Source organism: Salvelinus alpinus, chromosome 15 (assembly GCF_045679555.1).
Source record: "Salvelinus alpinus chromosome 15, SLU_Salpinus.1, whole genome shotgun sequence".
In the NCBI taxonomy this organism is placed as follows: Eukaryota; Metazoa; Chordata; class Actinopteri; order Salmoniformes; family Salmonidae; genus Salvelinus; species Salvelinus alpinus.
This window is the reverse complement of record NC_092100.1, coordinates 18126359-18141153: the sequence shown is the minus strand read 5'-3', so window position 1 is coordinate 18141153 and position 14795 is coordinate 18126359. Positions and strand designations below refer to the sequence as shown.

Here is a 14795-nt window from a genome sequence, read left to right as displayed (position 1 = left end):
ACACACTAATAAATCCTTTTTGGTATGACCTTCTTAAAACAAATGCAACTCAAATCGAAAAACACTTGCTTACCTGATTTTAAATGGCTGTTGAGACGTGCGAGCCAAGTTGCTTTAAAGTAGAGAGCATTCACAAGAACCAATCTGGTCATTTTGTGGACAGCTTCCAGCTTCTGGTTTCACAAGCTCTTTCATTTTATCTGTGGAAAAACAATACATACTGTAGCTTAGTATAACCATTTTATGTGTATCATCATTGACAATAATCAAAGTTGAGAGGACTCTACTGTCCGAAAGCACCATGATTTTGGGCCAGTGATGGGCTTCTTCTGTGTTACGTGGACATTCCAAAGTGAAGGGTTCCAGAGGACCTCCTGGGCGGAGGTGATGTCACTCTAGGAGAGATGTATAAAAAGACAGGCAGGAGAGGAGACGGATCCCACTCTCTCTCAGACTCTCCAAACCCTGCTGCAGGAGCCTTCCCTGGTCCTACTTGAAGACGGGGCAGAATTTGGATAAATGACCTGGTCGAACCACACCAGACTTCACACAGTGGCTCCAGACTTCACATACCTTTACTTGTCAGTTGCCGTAAAGACGTCTAAGGGCAAATAAGAACATGCTGTGGATCCTGGTGTTGGTGATTTCTCTCATTGTGAGCAGTGAGCTAGTAGCTGGTCAGAGAGGTATGTTTATAATCACTTTAGTATCTTTAGTGAGAAGAACTTCATATATACTTGTAGGTAAAAAATGTTGGAGAGATTTGAAAGTCTGGTAACACTTTATAATAACAGTGTCATGAATAAGGCATTTAATAAATTAATTATTATAAATTGTATAAATGCTTATGAATTGTAGTGCTTATAAATGCTTATACATGTTTATAAATGTTTACAAATAATTATTTGTATACATGAGTTATTATTAATAGTATATACATAGTTTATTAATGCTTATTCTTGGAAGTTATTATAAGGTGTTTAGAGATCAAATTGTTTTGGGAGCCTGTGATACATGTAAAATAATGTAAAATAAATGTCTTGTCAATGGCACGTAAAATCCTACATGTAAAATAAATGTCTTGTCAATGGCACGTAAAATCCTATTCATCTAAAATGCTACGTTTATATGATAATCATCCCAATTGAATGTCACTGTTTTTATTAAGCATATTCCTGAAATAGAACACAATTAATTAATTCAGCATTCATTTACAAAACTGATTTGCTAAGTCTTATCATCTTCATGGCCAATGGGCTGATTCATTCAGCAGCTTATGCTATTGAGCAACTTGTCAAATCACACTGGTAGTGTCATTGGTAGTGTTCACACCACTATTTCTGGAGCCTGTTTGCTAGGAATTCATTCAGAAAACATTTCAGCTCCTAATGTGAAGACCACACTTCCTCTCCTCCATGCTCAAGAGATGTTGACACAATACAGATCCCTAAGGACTTTTCCTAGGTCAAATAATATATCTAGTAGGTTTCTATTGGAGCAGCATGACAGTCCCCACATACCAGGTTATCCCAGCATCCTATTCATCTGGGACACCTCTTCCTGGGTAAGGCCCAGACCTCATGTCCTGTAAATCTAACATCCACAGGAGTCCGTAATTAAGCCTTAAAGTGAGTGACCTTGCCATGATTCTTGCCAACAACTGTGAAACCAAATCAGACTCCAGTATAGTATCTGCTCTGTTCTTTCCAAGCTCCTATTCGAAATCTTTCACATTGAAATTAGTGTGAAAAATTCAATCAATTCCTTATCGATCCATATTTGAGACAAATTGGTTTTGCAGCAGTATGAAAAAGCATTTGGCACAAACCCCACGACATGTAAGTCTCTGTGTTTGAGTATGCATGTGATTCAGGCCAACGGATAGTCTTGGAATGCCAGCTCTTGTGGCAGGGGGATAGTAGCGCAGAGGCAGAGAGCCCACTCAGGTAGTAAAGATGATGAATGGGGAAGTGGATTATGTTGTTTTATAGAAGGACATCTGCATAGTTCATCCCCAACTCATTGCTCACTGATGACTTGAGTCCAACACAGATGTGCTTCCAAAACAATGTCACAAGAAGAGGAATGAGGTAGAAAAAAAGGGTTCTAAAAAGTTTCTTCAGCTGTCCCCATAGGATAACCCTTTTTGGTTCAAGGTAGAACCTATTTTCGTTCCAGGTAGAACCCTTCTGGGTTCCATGTAGAACAATCTGTAAAAAGGATTCTACATGGAACCCAAAAGGGTTCTACATTAAACCAAAAAAGTATTATTCAAAGGTGACTAACATTCTGTTGCAACATGAGGAGGACTTTGGTGGGGTTGACATTAGTTTGAGTTGATCTTAGCATCCTATGATGATAACACCCCATTCACCTAAAATGTCTATTCTTCGTGTCAACTGACTCGTTCTTTGACTTTGGTTGAAACGTAGTATACTGGAATAAGAAGTATGATCTGTCCATTGCTAATGTGTCGCTAATACAGTATTATGAAATATTTCATTTTCAGATGGAGAAATCATCAATCAGATCAAGGGAACAAATCAAGCTCTGGCTGAGATCAAAGAACTGCTGAAGCAACAGGTAAAGCCGCTGTTTGGACGTACAGGGCAACTCTCTGTGAGGATGTCAGGTTCAGTACACGGTCCCATACAGTTTAATAATGTGAACTAATAGTGTCTTTGTACCTCCATGCAGATCCAAGAGATTGTGTTCCTGAAGAACACAGTGATGGAGTGTGAAGCCTGTGGTGAGTAGCCAAGCCAGCCAGCAGAAATAAATATGCCAGTTGGATGGCAGTAAATACTGTGGTGTAGCAGGCTAGAGCTCTTTCAGGCACATAAAACAGTTACTGTATTTTGAATACAGTACATACATGAATAAGTACATATTTAATATATAATTATGTATACATTCCACATAGTACATTACACCAATATATCAACAGCATGATTGCTATCTCAATTGTATGTAAATATGGTACATTTATCATATCATTGGCTCTCATGTACTTTTGAATATATACAGTACATAAATCAACATATTCATATTTAATGGAAAATGTAAACAACTAGAAAATGCCATGTTTTTTAATTGTATTTATTTTGCACTTATTTTACCAGGTAAGTTGACAGAACAAACTCTCATTTACAGCAACTACCTGGGGAATAGTTACAGGGGAGAGAAGGGGGATGAATGAGCCAATTATGTTTCATTACCTCCAGTAGATGGAGACATTGTACAGGAGAGCGCTACAATTCAGAACATTAATTCAGGTGGTCTACTTGGCTGATGGTTGACTTATCACCCTCTTCCCCCTAGGTATGCAAGGTCCCCCTCCCCCCTCCTGTGACCCTAACCCCTGCCACCCAGGGGTAAAGTGCATTGAAACAGCTGGGGGCATCAAGTGTGGCCCCTGCCCTGAGGGCATGGTGGGCAACAGTACCCGCTGCATGGATGTGGACGAGGTAGGACACTTGCGTAAACACCCCCCCCCAAAAAAAAAAAAATTCACCTAGTATTCTGTAGCGGGCCTAAATTGAAACACGATCATGTACTCATAGTATGTGTTATTGTGTATTACACAAGTTATTGTATACGTTGGTTTTAAATCAACTGTTAAAGTGTCTGTTTTCATTATATCTCAATGGCAAATTCTAATATCTATTGAAGAGTCACATTTCGAACATATTAATACACTCTCTCTCCTCTGCTCCTGTGTAGTGTGTGGTGAAGCCTTGCCACATGGGTGTGCGCTGCATAAACACGTCCCCAGGCTTCCGCTGTGGCCCCTGTCCAACTGGCTACACCGGCCCTCAGGTGCAGGGAGTAAGCCTCTCCTACGCCACTAAAAACAAACAGGTAGACATTTTGGCTCAAGCAAAAAGCTTATGAGCTTGGCATTGGCAACATGTAAGGTTTTGTTTGAAGATATATGCATTATGGCTTTCTTTTTTGTATTTGAATTCTACCCAGGTCTGCAAGGACATCAATGAGTGCGAAGGACCCAAGAATGGAGGTTGTGTGGAAAATTCCAATTGTGTAAACACACCTGTAAGTATCAATAATAACCAATCAATGCCACTCAAATACTGCATATTATTAGAAAATCCAGAGGTCTTTCCTCTGAGGTCTTGAGGAACTAAGTTTACAATGTGGTGGCGGTGTTTGTTGTTGTTAGGGCTCGTTTAGGTGTGGCCTCTGTAAGGCAGGCTATGTTGGGGATCAGCGCAAGGGCTGTAAGCCTGAGAGAGCGTGTGGTAATGGCCAGCCCAACCCCTGCCATGCCAGCGGAGAGTGTATTGTCCAACGAGATGGGAAAATAGAGTGTCAGGTAATGGGATACAATTATGTTGCAATGGATCAATGTGAATATGAATACAGCCTAAATGTATACTGTGCCTTTAATACATGTTGTCTATAGCGTTCTGTTGGATGAAGATTGTTCTCTATTGATTCTGCTGAAATGGAATTTAATGTTAATCGACATTTCATATACAGTACAGTCCATAACTCTGTCTTTATCCTGATTCACAGTGTGGGGTGGGATGGGCTGGCAATGGCTACTTCTGCGGATCTGATATTGACATTGATGGCTTCCCTGATGAGAAACAGGAATGCGCCGAGAGGAACTGTGCCAAGGTAATACACTATTATCACCTTGAAAAGACAAAGGAAATCTGTGACTATACTATTTCAAACAGAAAGAAAAATCTAAAGCAGAAAAATTAAGTCACAGTCATGTGTTTTATATACAGTGGGGCAAAAAAGTATTTAGTCAGCCACCAATTGTGCAAGTTCTCCCACTTAAAAAGATGAGAGAGGCCTGTCATTTTCATCATAGGTACACTTCAACTATGACAGACAAAATGAGAAAAAATTCCAGAAAATCACATTGTAGGATTTTTAATGAATTTATTTGCAAATTATGGTGGAAAATAAGTATTTGGTCAATAACAAAAGTTTATCTCAATACTTTGTTATATACCCTTTGTTGGCAATGACAGAGGTCAAACGTTTTCTGTAAGTCTTCACAAGGTTTTCACACACTGTTGCTGGTATTTTGGCCCATTCCTCCATGCAGATCTCCTCTAGAGCAGTGATGTTTTGGGGCTGTTGCTGGGCAACACGGACTTTCAACTCCCTCCAAAGATTTTCTATGGGGTTGAGATCTGGAGACTGGCTAGGCCACTCCAGGACCTTGAAATGCTTATTACGAAGCCACTCCTTCATCTTCAATGCCCTTGCTGATGGAAGGAGGTTTTCACTCAAAATCTCACGATACATGGCCCCATTCATTCTTTCCTTTACACGGATCAGTCGTCCTGGTCCCTTTGCAGAAAAACAGCCCCAAAGCATGATGTTTCCACCCCCATGCTTCACAGTAGGTATGGTGTTCTTTGGATGCAACTCAGCATTCTTTGTCCTCCAAACACGACGAGTTAATTTTTTACCAAAAAGTTATATTTTGGTTTCATCTGACCATATAACATTCTCCCAATCTTCTTCTGGATCATCCAAATGCTCTCTAGCAAACTTCAGACGGGCCTGGACATGTACTGGCTTAAGCAGGGGGACACGTCTGGCACTGCAGGATTTGAGTCCCTGGCGGGGTAGTGTGTTACTGATGGTAGGCTTTGTTACTTTGGTCCCTGCAGGTCATTCACTAGGTCCACCCGTGTGGTTCTGGGATTTTTGCTCACCGTTCTTGTGATCATTTTGACCCCACGGGGTGAGATCTTGCGTGGAGCCCCAGATCGAGGGAGATTATCAGTGGTCTTGTATGTCTTCCATTTCCTAATAATTGCTCCCACAGTTGATTTATTCAAACCAAGCTGCTTACCTATTGCAGATTCAGTCTTCCCAGCCTGGTGCAGGTCTACAATTTTGTTTCTGGTGTCCTTTGACGGCTCTTTGGTCTTGGCCATAGTGGAGTTTGGAGTGTGACTGTTTGAGGTTGTGGACAGGTGTCTTTCATACTGATAACAAGTTCAAACAGGTGCCATTAATACAGGTAACGAGTGGAGGACAGAGGAGCCTCTTAAAGAAGAAGTTACAGGTCTGTCAGAGCCAGAAATCTTGCTTGTTTGTAGGTGACCAAATACTTATTTTCCACCATAATTTGCAAATAAATTCATAAAAAATCCTACAATGTGATTTTCTGGATTTTTTTTTCTCATTTTGTCTGTCATAGTTGAAGTGTACCTATGATGAAAATTACAGGCCTCTCTCATCTTTTTAAGTGGGAGAACTTGCACAATTTGTGGCTGACTAAATACTTTTTTGCCCCACTGTAGGATAACTGTCAAACAGTACCCAACTCTGGCCAAGAGGACGCAGACAAGGATGGTATAGGAGACGCCTGCGATGAGGATGCAGATGGGGATGGAATTTTAAATACACAGGTTACTGGTCTCTCTCTCTCTCTCTCTCTCTCTCTCTCTCTCTCTCTCTCTCTCTCTCTCTCTCTCTCTCTCTCTCTCTCTCTCTCTCTCTCTCTCTCTCTCGCTCATGCTTACTACAAGTCTTTACACCCTATTTTGTATCTTAGTGTAAAGACAGGCTCTGATAAGACTCTGATGCCTCTATGGTAGGACAACTGTGTGCTGGTACCAAACGTCAACCAAAGAAATGTGGACGAAGACGACTTTGGAGACGCCTGTGACAACTGCCGTATGATCAAAAACAACGACCAGAAAGACACTGATATTGATAGACTGGGTGACGAATGTGACGAAGACATTGATGGCGACGGTCAGTATGCATGGACAGTATTTGACCGTGACAAGACTAATTCTGCTATTGCTGTAATACATGTCAATTGACATATGACAAAGATAATCTTCCCTACTACAGGAATCCCCAATAACCTGGACAACTGCAAAAGGGTTCCCAATGCTGACCAGAAGGATCGAGATGGGGACAAAGTCGGAGATGCCTGTGACAGTTGCCCTTACGTTCGCAACCCTGACCAGGTCTGGTTTATTATTGGCTGTACTTGTACACATTCTAGTCATTTCAACATGTTGTACGTAACAGCACAACAAACTTTGGTTTGTTTGAATGATATTTATGTTTCCACAGTTGGATATGGACAACGACTTGATCGGAGACCCTTGTGACACCAATAAGGACAGGTATAGTAGTGTTACTAGCTTTCTTGCCACCTCCCTGCCTTTAACCATTGTAGGCCTGTGCGTGTCGTTCCAATCTATTGGTACTCCATTATTAAAAATGACCTTCCAAATATTATTTTATATGTTATGTAATGACTTTGGATCAATACTTACACTTTCAGAAACCCACAACAGTGAGAAATGTAAAATGGTCTCCAATGCTGAATCCTACCCCAGCCATCTCTCTGTCTTGGTCTCCTTGTGTTTTTCTCTACTATTCTCAGTGATGGTGACGGTCACCAGGACTCTCAGGACAACTGCCCTGCGGTCATCAACAGCGCCCAGCTGGACACGGACAAGGATGGCCTGGGGGACGAGTGTGACAACGACGATGACAATGATGGTATTCCTGACCTTCTGCCCCCGGGACCGGACAACTGTCGCCTCATTCCCAACCCTCTGCAGGAGGACTCTGACGGTGAGTCTAGCCGTTTTTCAGCCCAGTTTCAAAACAGTTCTCCAATATATCCGTGTCATTTTGACATTAATGTTATCCTGTGTCTTCAAAGTCACAATTTGCTTCGATCTTCTTGTTACAGGTGATGGGGTTGGGAACCTGTGCGAGAACGACTTTGACAACGACACCATCATCGACAGCATCGATGTGTGCCCGGAGAACGCTGAGGTCACTCTCACAGACTTCAGGGCCTACCAGACAGTGGTGCTGGACCCGGAGGGAGACGCACAGATAGACCCTAATTGGGTGGTGCTCGATCAGGTATTGATGCATGCATTAAATCTAATCTAATCTAAGTCAAAGGGTGTTACAGTGTATACAAATCAGTGCCAGGAGACATGTTAACTGCTTAAGTTCCATCGTTTTCTCTGATTCTCTTTCCACAGGGAAGAGAGATCGTCCAAACTATGAACAGCGACCCTGGACTGGCTGTTGGTAAGAATAACAATTACACTGTGTCTCACGTTGGATTCATTCAATAAACCAATTTATGTACCTTCTGAAACACACCTTGACCCAAACTCACGCCATTCCCTCAAGGTTACACGGCTTTCAACGGCGTTGACTTCGAAGGGACGTTCCATGTGAATACGGTAACAGACGACGACTATGCAGGCTTCATCTTTGGCTACCAGGACTCTTCCTCCTTCTACGTAGTGATGTGGAAACAAGTTGAGCAGATCTATTGGCAGGCCAATCCGTTCCGAGCTGTGGCAGAACCAGGGATACAACTGAAGGTAAAACGAAATCCTATACGCACATACTATATATGACTTATCCAGTCGTAGTAAAAGTCACGTTCATATACAAATTCATGCAAACATACCACAACTCGGTCAATAGTCTGACCTACACACAACTCGCCCTTTGTAGGGAATACTCATAGGGCCAGTTTCTTAGACCAAGATTAAGTCTACTCCTAGACTAAAAACCAGCTCAATGGAGAATAGATACATTTTCCAGTTGAGCTGAAGTATTAAAACACCTGCCCAGATTGATACATTGGAGAGATCCACAGTTATGTAACATTGGTGCCTATGCAATTGTGTTGACAACTAGGCTGTAAAGTCCAACACGGGACCAGGGGAAAATCTACGTAACTCCCTGTGGCACACCGGAGACACCAGTGACCAGGTGAAGCTGCTGTGGAAAGACGCCCGCAACGTGGGCTGGAAGGACAAGACCTCCTACCGCTGGTTCTTGCAACACAGGCCCCAAGATGGATACATCAGGTAGTAGGCTGCTATCAGACACAAGTCATAGGTGTTTGATGGCCTTTGGCGCAGTTTGACATTTATGACATGACATTGTCCTTTGATAATACACTCAATTTTAATTTGTGGCATTACGTGTACAACTGATTGAACTGACAACAGTTTATAAGACCACATACTGTTGAACTTGAACAACATGAAATTATTTTCATGCATGTTTTCTCTCATCATCATATTATCCATATGGTATTCTTTACCACAACATCTTTCAGTTCTAACATACAGTACCAGTCAAAAGTTTGGACACACATACTCATTCAAGGATTTTTCTTTATTTTTACTATTTTCTACATTGTATTGTAACTATGAAATTACACATATGGAATCATATAACACATATGGAATCTCTGGTGACTATGGATTCTCGTTCAAGTGCTGTCTGTAAATCCAAATGTTGTAACCCTCGATCTAGACTTGCCATTATCTTGCTGCTTCTATTGTCTGGAAATTGTCTAACCCAGGTCCTGACATTCTTACCCCTGCCGAATTAAGTAGTCAGAGTGGCCTGAGGTTTTTGCATATACATGTAAGAATTCTTCTGCCGAAGCTTGATTTTGTGGTTATATGGATAAAAACTGCCGACCATGATGTATTTATGCTTTCTGAAACCTGGCTTAAAAAATCTATTACAGACAAAAATATTGGCATAAATGGTTACAATGTTTTTTGTACAGATGGTAAATCTAAGGGTGGTGGTGTTGCTGTATACGTAAAAGACAAGTTCTCTGTGGTTTTCTGACTTCTGTTACTAAACCTCAGCAATTTGAATATCTGTCTTTCAACCTAAACCTTGGTGCATCTTTAAATATGGTTGTATCTTGTTGTTATAGACCTCCATCTACTACTGCTGGCTCTCTGGATTGTATTTTCGAATTGTTATCACAGAATGTCAATTCTGAGTTTGTCCTGATGGGTGATCTGAATCAGGACTGGCTAACATCTAGCTCTGATCAACTCAAAATTCTATGCAATACCTATAATCTCACTCAGACTGTCAACAGTGTAACTAGGTTGAATATAAAATGTCCTCTGAAATCCTCTTTGATTGATTTGATCTTAACCAATACTCCTCATCGTTTTAATGCTTCTGGTATTTTTGCAAATGACATAAGTGATCACTGTGCTATTGCCTGTGTGAGAGATGGTACATTTCCTAAGAAATCTCCACGTGTCATTACGAAAAGAAACTGGAAGCGGTTTGATATTCAACGTTTTTTACATGATGTATTTAGCATTGAATGGAATAGAATGGAATTAATCCCTGATGTTGAACTAGCCTTTTCTTACTTCCACAACGCATTCCAGGATGTATGCAATAGGCCCCTTTTAAAAAATGCAGGACTAAGGGCAAAGAGAACCCTTGGTTTACTAAGGAATTTACAAAAATTATTGTTCTTTTCTTTTTTAGTCAGGTCGGTAAATAAATATCAATTACAGTCCCATTCTCATTTGCTTCTAACAGTACCAAAAATTAGAACAGGTCATGGTAGAAATAGTTTTAGTTACTTAGCTCCGTGGTCCTGGAATTCTCTCCAGAACATTTTAAAATGTGATGATCTAGTTTCGTTGGTGAAGTTTAAACACTTGTTCGATGTACATATCATAGAAGAGTGTAATTGTCTCTAACGTAATATGTAATTGTTGTACTGTATCTGTGTTTATAGTTTTGTTTAATGTTGTGTTAGTGTATGTAAGTTGTTTTGTCTGAAACATTGTTCCCCCTGCTGCTATTGGACCAGGTCTCTCTTGGAAAAGAGATGTCATCTCAATGAGAAAAACCTGTATAAATTAGGTCAAATAATACATTTTAAAAATGTAGTAACCAAAAAAGTGTTAAACAAATCAAAATCTATTTTATATTTGAAATTCTTCAGAGTAGCCACCCTTTGCCTTGATGACAGCTTTGCACACTCTTGGCATTCTCTCAACCAGCTTCATGAGGAATTCTTTTCCAACAGTCTTGAAGGAGTTCCCACATATGCTGAGCACTTTTTGGCTGCTTTTCCTTCACTCTGCAGTCCAACTCATCCCAAACCATCTCAATTGGGTTGAGGTTGGGTGATTGTGGAGGCCAGGTCATCTGATTCAGCACTCCATCACTCTCCTTCTTGGTCAAATTGCCCTTACACTGCTTGGAGGTGTGTTGGGTCATTGTCCTGTTGAAAAGCAAATAATAGTCCCGCTAAGTGCAGACCAGATGTGATGGCGTATCGCTGCAGACTGCTGTGGTAGCCATGCTGGTTAAGTGTGCCTTGAATTCTAAATAAATCACTGACAGTGTCACCAGCAAAGCACCCCCACACCATCACACCTCCTCCATGCTTCACGGTGGGAACCACACATGCGGAGATCATCCGTTCACCTACTCTGCGTCTCACAAAGACACAACGGTTTGAACTAAAAATCTCAAATTTGGACTCATCAGACCAAAGGACAGATTTCCACCGGTCTAATGTCCATTGCTCGTGTTTTTCTTGGCCCAAGTAAGTCTCTTCTTATTATTGGTGTCCTTTAGTAGTGGTTTCTTTGCAGCAATTCGACCATAAATGCCTGATTCATGCAGTCTCCTCTGAATAGTTGATGTTGAGATGTGTCTGTTACTTGAACTCTGTGAAGCATTTATTTGGGCTGCAATCTGAGGTGCAGTTAACTCTAATGAACTTATCCACTGCAACAGTGGTAACTCTGGGTCTTCCTTTCCTGTGGAGGTCCTCATGAGAGCCAGTTTCATCACAGCACTTGATAGTTTTTGCGACTGCACTTGAAGAAATGTTCAAAGTTCTTGAACTTTTCCGCATTGACCTACTTAAAATATGTCTTAAATGTCTTAAAATAATGAGGGACTGTTGTTTCTCTTTCCTTATTTGCGCTGTTCTTGCCATAATATGGACTTGGTCTTTTACCAAATAGGGCTATCTTCTGTATACCACCCCTACCTTGTCACAACTGATTGGCTCAAACACATTTGCCAGCAGCATACCACCCTGCATACCACTGCTGGCTTGCTTCTGAAGCTAAGCAGGGTTGGTACTGGTCAGTCCCTGGATGGGAGACAAGATGCTGCTGAAAGTGGTGTTGGAGGGCCAGTAGGAGGCACTCTTTCATCTGGTCTAAAAAACATCCCAATTCCCCAGGGCAGTGATTGGGGACGCTGCTCTGTGTAGGGTGCCGCATTTTGGATGGGACGTGAAACGGGTGTCTTGACTCTCTGAGGTCATTAAAGATCCCATGTCACTTATCGTAAGAGTAGGGGTGTTAACCCTGGTGTCCTGGCTAAATTCTCTATCTGACCATCAGTCACCTAATAATCCCCAATTTACATTTGGCTCATTCATCTCTCCCCTGTAACTATTCCCCAGGTTGTTGCTGTAAATGAGAATGTGTTCTCAGTCAACTTACCTGGAGAAATAAAAAAATTAAGGAAAGAAATTCCACAAATTGCCTTTTAACAAGGCACATCTGTTAATTGAAATGCATTCCAGGTGACTAATTCATGAAGCTGGTTGAGAGAATGCCAAGAGTGTGCAAAGCTGTCATCAAGGCAAATGGTGGCTACTTTGAAGAATATTAAATATATTTTGATTTGTTTAACACTTTTTTGGTTACTACATGATTCCATATGTGTTATTTCATAGTTTTGATGTCTTCACTATTTTTCTACAATGTAGAAAATAGTAAAAATAATGAAAAACCCTTGAATGAGGTGTGTCTAAACTTTTGACTGGTGCTGTAACTATTCTGGTTCGAGATGGTCATTCTTTGGCTGCATTTACACAGGCAGCCTAATTCTGATCTTTGCACAATTATTGGGAAGATGCAGCCTTTGTCATATTTTTGTGTTCCTTACTGGTCTCCCTATGTGTTTGTGTGTGTCTTGTTCAGGGTGCGTTTCTATGAGGGTCCTCAGCTAGTGGCAGACACAGGCATCATCATAGACACCACCATGAGAGGAGGCAGACTGGGCGTCTTTTGCTTCTCTCAGGAGAACATCATCTGGGCTAACCTACGCTACCGCTGCAATGGTGAGCAGCACACTAATGCCGAACCCCCCGCCCCTTTAGAATACTCTTTTAACAAGCAGGAAGTAGAGGAGAATGAGGACCTTAGGGAATCAATTACGGAATGATTGCCTTGCAGAATCACGATAATATAATTCATTTTACATTTACATTTAAGTCATTTAGCAGACGCTCTTATCCAGAGCGACTTACAATTCCTGTATTATGAAATAGATGAAACTGGTCTCTGGCTAAAGAGGAACTGCATTGACCTATGTTTTGTACCTGCTTCTATGCCTTCACATTAGCATGAAGTGATACCGTGGCCGCATTTATATAGACTCCATCTAAATGACCTCTTGGTACACAAGACTAGTTTGAGGTTTCAGAGAGAAACACATTTGAGGCAATCAGCAGTTGAAACAATGAAGTGTTTTCCCCACCCCTTTTTCGGTAAACAGCTGAGGGATGGGGCTAGAAGAATATAACCACTCCAAATTCATATACACCGCTATGGATGCAAGGACTGATATCCATGATATCAACATTATAGTTTCAAACATGGTTTGAGGCTATATAGTATGTTTACATTTACTTTGTTTATAAACAGAGTAAAACAGGCTTATAATTTGGGTTCTGATGCAGTACGATAGTTGAACTAAGCTTAAGTTAAGTTATATTCTTTAAGAATCAATGGGTACATATCCTTCATTTATGAAAAAAATGGATGCAGCAACTGCAGATTGCCCCTTTAATTATATTGGTCTGTTGGTTGTTTGGTATTGTAAAGACATTTGGACGTACTACAGACACCAACTAACTTACAGTATAACTAATTTACAGTAGGTAGGCCTATTGCCATGCACGGATTCCATATTGACTTATCTCGCCCTCTCCCTTTAGATACAATCCCTGAGGACTTCGATACATACCAAGCCCAACAGGTCCAGCTGCAGTTCTAACAGGGCATCTGCCCAAATGAAGAGTGAGAAGACAATGCATCTACAACCTCAACATTCCGGAACACATGTCTCCCAGATGAACAGTACAGTGTTGCATCTTAAATGGCACCATATCTCCTATATAGTGTACTACTTTTGACTAAAGACTATATAGGGAATAGGGTGCCATTTCAGACGTACCCAGTGAGATATCACTCAGCAAAATGGCGGCTGACATATTGATCACCACCAGCAAAGACAGAGGATTTTCCTGTCTGACATTCGCTCCCCAATAATTCCAGTTCTCGGGGGACTTTTCTGTCTACTACTACTCTGTCACCAATATAGAAATGTGAAAATATGTTTTTTTTTTAATAATCAGGGTGTTGCCAGTAAATGTTTGTTACATTGTGAGGGGACCCTATAAAAATAAAAACATTTGATATGCATTAGATTACATGTGATTAATTATTACTGTTGAGTGCCCTAGAAATAAATGTTGAACTACACATCTTTATTTTGCTTTAGCATATGCTGAATATATACTGTAAGACTTACTTTTAAGTCAAAACAGTGAAGAAAAGTCCTCCTACTACTAACTAGACCAAAACTGTGATGGAAAGTCCTACTACTAACTAGACCAAAACTGTGATGAAAAGTCCTACTACTAACTAGACCGAAACTGTGATGAAAAGTCCTCCTACTAACTAGACCGAAACTGTGATGAAAAGTCCTACTACTAACTAGACTGAAACTGTGATGGAAAGTCCTACTACTAACTAGACTGAAATTATGATGAAAAAGCCAACTACTAAATAAACAGAAACTGTGATGGAAAGTCCTCCTACCACTAACTGAACCGAAACTGTTATGAGAAGTCCTACAACTAACTAGCCCGAAACTGTGATGAAAAGTCCTACTACTAACTAGACTGAAACTGTGATGAAAAG

The 14795-nt window shown here is 40.8% G+C and overlaps 1 protein-coding gene across 1 annotated transcript; it reads left to right on the top strand.

Annotated features, from left to right (window-relative positions):
- The first annotated feature begins 417 nt into the window (after positions 1 to 417).
- On the top strand, positions 418 to 14299 carry comp (cartilage oligomeric matrix protein). The gene is made up of 19 exons (XM_071342676.1): positions 418 to 686; positions 2510 to 2583; positions 2698 to 2749; positions 3322 to 3467; positions 3724 to 3861; positions 3976 to 4053; positions 4181 to 4333; positions 4537 to 4641; positions 6297 to 6404; positions 6594 to 6753; positions 6856 to 6974; positions 7084 to 7136; positions 7400 to 7593; positions 7715 to 7893; positions 8019 to 8067; positions 8173 to 8369; positions 8692 to 8864; positions 12789 to 12928; positions 13808 to 14299. The coding sequence occupies exons 1-19, from the start codon at positions 620 to 622 to the stop codon at positions 13864 to 13866; spliced, it is 2244 nt and encodes a 747-aa protein (XP_071198777.1). The 5' UTR covers positions 418 to 619; the 3' UTR covers positions 13867 to 14299.
- Positions 14300 to 14795: the final 496 nt, after the last annotated feature.

Bases quoted from the DNA above. Each gene is read 5' to 3' on its own strand.
- comp (XM_071342676.1), top strand. From the start codon at position 620: ATGCTGTGGATCCTGGTGTTGGTGATTTCTCTCATTGTGAGCAGTGAG. The intron at 3,862-3,975 runs GTAGACATTTTG...AATTCTACCCAG, and splicing joins ACGCCACTAAAAACAAACAG to GTCTGCAAGGACATCAATGA. The intron at 7,137-7,399 runs GTATAGTAGTGT...TACTATTCTCAG, and splicing joins TGTGACACCAATAAGGACAG to TGATGGTGACGGTCACCAGG.